The sequence below is a fragment of the Drosophila busckii genome, chromosome 3R (genome assembly GCF_011750605.1).
Source record: "Drosophila busckii strain San Diego stock center, stock number 13000-0081.31 chromosome 3R, ASM1175060v1, whole genome shotgun sequence".
Lineage (NCBI taxonomy): Eukaryota > Metazoa > Arthropoda > Insecta > Diptera > Drosophilidae > Drosophila > Drosophila busckii.
This window is the reverse complement of record NC_046607.1, coordinates 10,837,446-10,843,552: the sequence shown is the minus strand read 5'-3', so window position 1 is coordinate 10,843,552 and position 6,107 is coordinate 10,837,446. Positions and strand designations below refer to the sequence as shown.

General features: G+C 43.0%; 1 protein-coding gene across 1 annotated transcript; it reads left to right on the top strand.

Annotated features, from left to right (window-relative positions):
- The first annotated feature begins 335 nt into the window (after positions 1–335).
- On the top strand, positions 336–4,865 carry LOC108601249 (probable multidrug resistance-associated protein lethal(2)03659). The gene is made up of 6 exons (XM_017989148.1): positions 336–415; positions 758–988; positions 1,047–2,963; positions 3,023–3,528; positions 3,594–4,542; positions 4,598–4,865. The coding sequence occupies exons 1-6, from the start codon at positions 336–338 to the stop codon at positions 4,863–4,865; spliced, it is 3,951 nt and encodes a 1,316-aa protein (XP_017844637.1).
- The last annotated feature ends 1,242 nt before the right edge of the window (positions 4,866–6,107 follow it).

The following is a 6,107-nucleotide window of genomic DNA, read 5'->3' as shown; positions in this document are numbered from 1 at the left end:
AACTTGAATTCACTTGAAGAACAATAGAATTTAACAGTTTTGACAATGCAATATCTTTAATTTTGACAAACAATAATAGTTTAAATCAATGTGTACAAAAGCTGTATTTAGCTTTATCAAATGTTTTAGATTTAATATCTAAAACTATTATTAATAGTTGGGAAAATTTGAGTTTTCTTATGCTTAGCCAAAAACGACGAATTTTATAATTTAAAGATAAGCATTATCTTCTTGATAAGATTTATAATGTAACCATTAAACAAAAAGTCTTTTTTTCATTTCAGTTTCGGGTTGGTATTGGAAGTGAGTAGACGCGACTGGCGCATATAATAATCATGAATCTCAAGGATAAAGAAACTCCACGTCCAAAAAATCCATATACGAATGCCAATGTCGTTTCACGCTTGATATTTTGGTAAGTTTCATAAAAATGTCGTTCACTATTTGTAGTTTAAAATCTTGTTGAGCTGACAAACTGTCTGCAATTGTCCTCGCACGTGTATCTATGCTCTTAAGATATTGTTCTAACATATAACTTGATATCTTATCATTATATCTCGAGATGTACACTAACATTGAAAAAATATATTCGACTTACGATAAGCAGTAATTAAAAGATCTCAACATATGATTTTACAAAAAAAAAAGAATATGTTTTCTTATCTCTATAACCATATAGAGGTCACCGTTTTTTTGGTTGACTTTATATTATTTTCATTAGTATGTTAAATCGATAACCATACTTACTTGCATGAAGGTGGACCCGTCAGCTGTTCAAGCGTGGACTTCAAGGACCCTTCACAGAAGAGGAGCTCTACCAGCATCGAAAGACTCTGGACAGCGAGCGTCTAACCACGCAACTCAGCGCCTTGTGGGAGGCTGAACAGCAGCGTTCTAATCCGAGCCTACTGCGCATACTTTACCAAGCGTTTGGTTGCATGTTCTTAGTCCCCAGCTTTGTTCACTCGATTCTACAAGCATGCTGCAGGTGAGTGTAATGTCTTCGTTATTTGTTAGCATTTTAAATATGAACATTTGACGTGCAGATGTGCCACGCCGCTGCTACTGGGCGGCCTGGTGAGCTATTTTAGCAAAAAAGCCGAGACCACAATAAGTAAACCAGCTGCATTTGCTTATGCAGCTGGACTGGTTGCTTGTCTGCTGTTGGCTACGCTCATTTTTCACATATATGTCTTCTATGTGAATCAAGTGGGCGGCAAGGCGCGTCTCGGGTTGTCGGGCTTGATCTATCGCAAGTGTCTGCAGTTGTCCAAGAGCAGCACCAACGATGGACTTCAAGCACGTGCCATTAACATATTATCCAACGATTTGGGACGCTTTGAGCACGTGTCAAGCTTTGTACCTTATCTCTGGACTGGACCGATAGAAGCGCTCTTGGCGGTGTGGCTAATGTACCAGCAAATTGGCATCGCTGCCATCATTGGGGTCTGTCTTATGCTCAGCTTTATACCGCTCCAGGCTTGGGCGGCCAAGTGCTCAGCTCTGTATCGCCGCAAGACAGCCGAGCATACCGATAAGCGCGTCAAGCTAATAAACGAAATTATAATGGGCATACAGGTGATCAAGATGTACGCCTGGGAGCAATCCTTTGCGCGTATGGCAGTCCATCTGCGACGAAAAGAAATGCTGGCCTTGCGTGGCTCGAGTTACATCTACGCTGCTCTGACCATATCAGTCATGATCTCGCCGTTATGCGTGTTTCTTGCGCTCTGTTCCTATGTGTATCTGGGCGATGCTCTGACTGCTCAGAAGGTGTACATCGTGTCCTCCTATTTCACATTATTAACTGAATCGATGCTAGTCTTTTGGCCCATGGCCATAACGTTTTCCTCCGAGACCTTAGTGTCAGTGCAACGCTGCAAAGAGTTTCTGATGGCGGAACAGGGCAACCCAACGGTGGAGAATAAACTTAATCCAGTAGAGCAGCAGCAGCATCCACTGCTCAATAATACCAAATTGACCATTAGATATCGCGAATATAACCCCGCAGCCAGTAAGAAGTGCATAATGCTAAAACAAGTATCCGCCGCTTGGCTTGAAGGCGTTGATCTGCCATGTAGCCCAGTCATACGCAGCTGCAGTGCGCTCATGGAAGAGCACACGTTGACGGCAGTGATTGGCACCGTCGGCGCTGGCAAGTCCAGTTTACTGCAGCTGCTGCTGGGCGAATTGGCCATAACAGAGGGCGAAGCTGTGGTGCATGGCAAGATCTCGTATGCTGCGCAAGAACCTTGGATATTCGAGGGCAGTATTCGCGATAATATTGTATTTGTGGAGGATTACAACGAGCAGCGCTATCAAATGGTCATCAAAGTCTGCGCCTTAGCCAAGGATCTGCAGCTGCTGCCAGCGGCTGATCGCACGATCGTGGGCGAACGTGGTGTTAGTCTCAGCGGTGGCCAAAAGGCGCGCGTGAATCTGGCACGTGCTGTTTACCGCCAAGCTGATATTTATCTTCTCGACGATCCGTTGTCAGCGGTGGACACGCAGGTGGGCAAGCACATCTTTGAGAAATGCATTCGCGAATTCTTGGGCAATAAAATATGCATACTGGTCACTCATCAGTTGCAGTATCTCACCGCTGCGGAGCACTTGCTGCTTATGTCAGGCGGACAGATTGTGGCTGAAGGCAGCTATCAGCAGTTAAATAGCTCCAAACAGTTTGAGTTTCTAAACCAGGCACAGCAGCAGCATGCCACGTCAGGCTCACCAGCAGCGTCACGCAGTAGCTCAGTGGAGAGTCTGGAGCAGCAATCTGTGGAGCCAGAGGAGGCTGTATTGGAGGCTAAGCAGGAACAGCAGTTAACGGGTGCGGTTAAGCGTAACGTATACGCAACGTACTTTAAATCGCTACAAAGCACATTTCTATTGGGGCTACTCCTCGCCTTGTTCATCTGCGCTAGAATTATGCTTACAGGAGTGGACTACTTTCTGTCACGTTGGTAAGTTAATATGCAGGAATCCAAGGTCTTGAGATTACATTGATCTTGCTCATAAACAGGGTTATCTGGGAAGAGCAAATTGCGTTCGTTAGCAATATTAATGAAGCCTACACCACATCCTCGAACACAACTGCTACTTTGGAGGCGGACTTTGGACATCGCCAGAAGCTGATGCTCTACTATGTGGTCATACTTGCCGCCACGTCTATCATCTACGCCATGCGCAGTTTTGGCTTCGTTGCCATGTGCCTGCGCATCTCTCTCCATTTGCACGATCGCTTTCTTAAGGGCATCATGAGCACCAGCATGTTCTTCTTTAATACAAATTCTTCGGGACGCATCTTAAATCGATGCGCCAAGGATATACGTTCCCTGGACAGTGAGCTGCCCAAAATTCTGTACGACAGCGTGGACTTTATTGTCAATCTTTCTGGTGTGCTGATCATAGTCATCATAGTCAATCCTTGGCTCGTGTTCCCGGCCGGACTACTCATTGGTGCTTTGATTGGTATGCGCGCCTTGTATGTGTCCACCAGTCGCAGTATGAAACGACTGGAGGCGATATGTGAGTTGCTAGCTAACTCTAATGCAGTTTATCCTATTAATAATTTACACATTTACAATTTTCAGCACGTAGTCCTGTCTACTCGCTTACAAATCAAACGTTCCAAGGACTTGTAACTGTGCGAGCTATGCAAGCTCAGAACGCTTTGGAGCACAAATTCCATGGCTATCAGAATGCCAATACTTCAGCCTGGTTTCTGTTGATTTCCAGCGGACGCGCCTTTGCTCTTTGGACGAGTATTCTGTGCGTTAGTTATATGGCAGCAGTTATCTTTAGTTTTTTATTGCTGCCCAATGATTTTAGCAGCGGCGATGTGGGTATGGCCATATTACATGCCATTACATTGACAGGCATGTGCCAATGGGGTATACGTCAAACAGCCGAACTGGAGAATCAAATGATCAGTGTAGAACGCGTAGTCGAGTACACGGACCTACCAGCTGAGTTCACTTTAGATAGCTCAAAGCAGTTGAAACTGCAGTCCGCATGGCCAGATCAAGGCAGAATTAATTTCATCAATTTTAACTTGCGCTATGCACCACAATACCCACTGGTGCTACGCAATCTGAACTTTAGCATTCAGCCGCGTGAGAAGTTTGGCATTGTGGGTCGCACTGGTGCTGGCAAATCCTCCATCATCCAAGCTATTTTCCGCCTGGCGTGCAACGAAGGCTTGATACTCATTGATGGCGTCGATATTGCAAATATTGCTTTGCATGATCTACGTAGTCGTATATCCATTATTCCCCAGGATCCGGTGCTTTTCTCGGGCACACTGCGATACAATCTGGATCCCATGGCTGAATGCAGCGATGAGGAAATGTGGAATGCTTTGGATGATGTAGAGCTACGTGCATTTGTTACCACGCTCACTGATGGCCTTGATTGTCGTATGTATGATGGTGGTGGAAATTTTAGCGTAGGTCAGCGACAGCTTGTTTGTCTAGCACGCGCCATTCTGCGCAACAATCGTATTTTAATACTGGACGAGGCTACGGCAAATGTGGATCCTGAGTAAGATGCGCTTAACTCATAGTGTTCTCTATATTATTATTTTTGTCATTTATAGAACGGATATGCTCATACAGAAGACAATTCGCAGGAAGTTTGACAATTGCACTGTGCTTACCATTGCGCATCGACTGCATACCGTTATGGACTCCAACCGCGTACTGCTAATGGAGGCTGGAGAGGCTCTGGAACTGGGCCATCCTTATGAGCTGCTGCAAAAATCGGATAGCCATCTGCGTCACTTGGTGGACAATTCAGATGCTGCAACGGCTCAAGCTCTACACCAAGCTGCTGAGGATAGCTACAATAAAATCGACCATTCGTGAAAATAAATTAATCATTGCACTATGAACCAATAATTTTAATGTTGATTTTGACCAAAAGTTATGCAGCAACTATAACAGTCAAACTCTCATTTAATTTCAGTGACGAACTTTCGCGCACAAATTATGTCTAAGCATCTGGTAACGCTTAACTTTTCCTTTATTTAAGGTGGCAACGTATAATTCGTATTTAGTCAACACTACCAATAGTATTTTTTTAATAAAATAAGAATTTTCGAATGCATTTCCCCAACTTAAGTTTTTGATCAAACCGACACAAAAAAATTTTTAAAAATATATATTTTATATTTTGCAATTTCTTTTCAGTATTCATATGTAAAACTATACATATTGTGTAATTTTTAGTGGTTTGTATGCTCACATGGTCACACTACGCAATTTGCTTTTTTTTTTCTTTAAAAAAACACTAAAAACTAGTAGAAATTGTATACTTTGAGATATTTTGATTGATATATTGCATTCTGGGGCATGCAAATTTCCTCCACTTTTTGGCGTTGGCATGCAGATTACGCATGGCCTTGAACAGCATTCAGCCACCCTCAGAACTCGCAGTTGTTAATATAAACCAGCGAAAAGCAAACGGGAGAGCACAGGAAATCTAAGCCGGTCATGCCATTGGGACCTAGCGTGTTATCACTCAAAGCCAAGATCGTTAGTTTGGTATTAGCTGCAATCAAGCCCGCGCCAACAAGCTTTTGTGCCAACGGTATTTCAAACTTTGGACGGCGCGTAGATTTTGCCATAACGCTTTGCGAAATTTCGAATACAGCCTAAGTGCCTCGCCTTGCCGCATCCACACCCTCTAGATTCAAATAGTTCACGGTGAGCACGCGATTAAGTCACCACATTCTTGGTTTGCTCTGCATTGTCCCAAATGGCAGCTTTGTTTTGAAAGCTAATCCCCGATTCATTCGGCCCTTTCGGTGCCATGATGCCAAACTCAAATTCGCCATTGATTTCAATTAATATTTAACTTCATGCAGTGATTCAAAAAATATGGTACCTATCACAAATTTCAAAAAACTTAATATTTTTGAATTTCGTTTATCTATGAACAAATAGATTAAATTTCAGCAAGTGTCAACATCTGACCGATTTTACTTTGGATTTGGATTTGATTTAACAAATATAAACTTAAATTTTAAAAGCAATTGTAGCTCGCACAGTCTAAACTATCGTCTAATATGTAAAAAATTAATCACTTCGATTAATTAATATTATTAC

What these genes read in the sequence shown, in the direction of transcription:
- LOC108601249 (XM_017989148.1), top strand. Translation starts at nt 336, where the DNA reads ATGAATCTCAAGGATAAAGAAACTCCACGTCCAAAAAATCCATATACG. An exon ending in GAAACGACTGGAGGCGATAT is followed by an intron (nt 3,529 to 3,593) that starts GTGAGTTGCTAG and finishes TACAATTTTCAG; the next exon opens with CACGTAGTCCTGTCTACTCG. An exon ending in ACGGCAAATGTGGATCCTGA is followed by an intron (nt 4,543 to 4,597) that starts GTAAGATGCGCT and finishes TGTCATTTATAG; the next exon opens with AACGGATATGCTCATACAGA.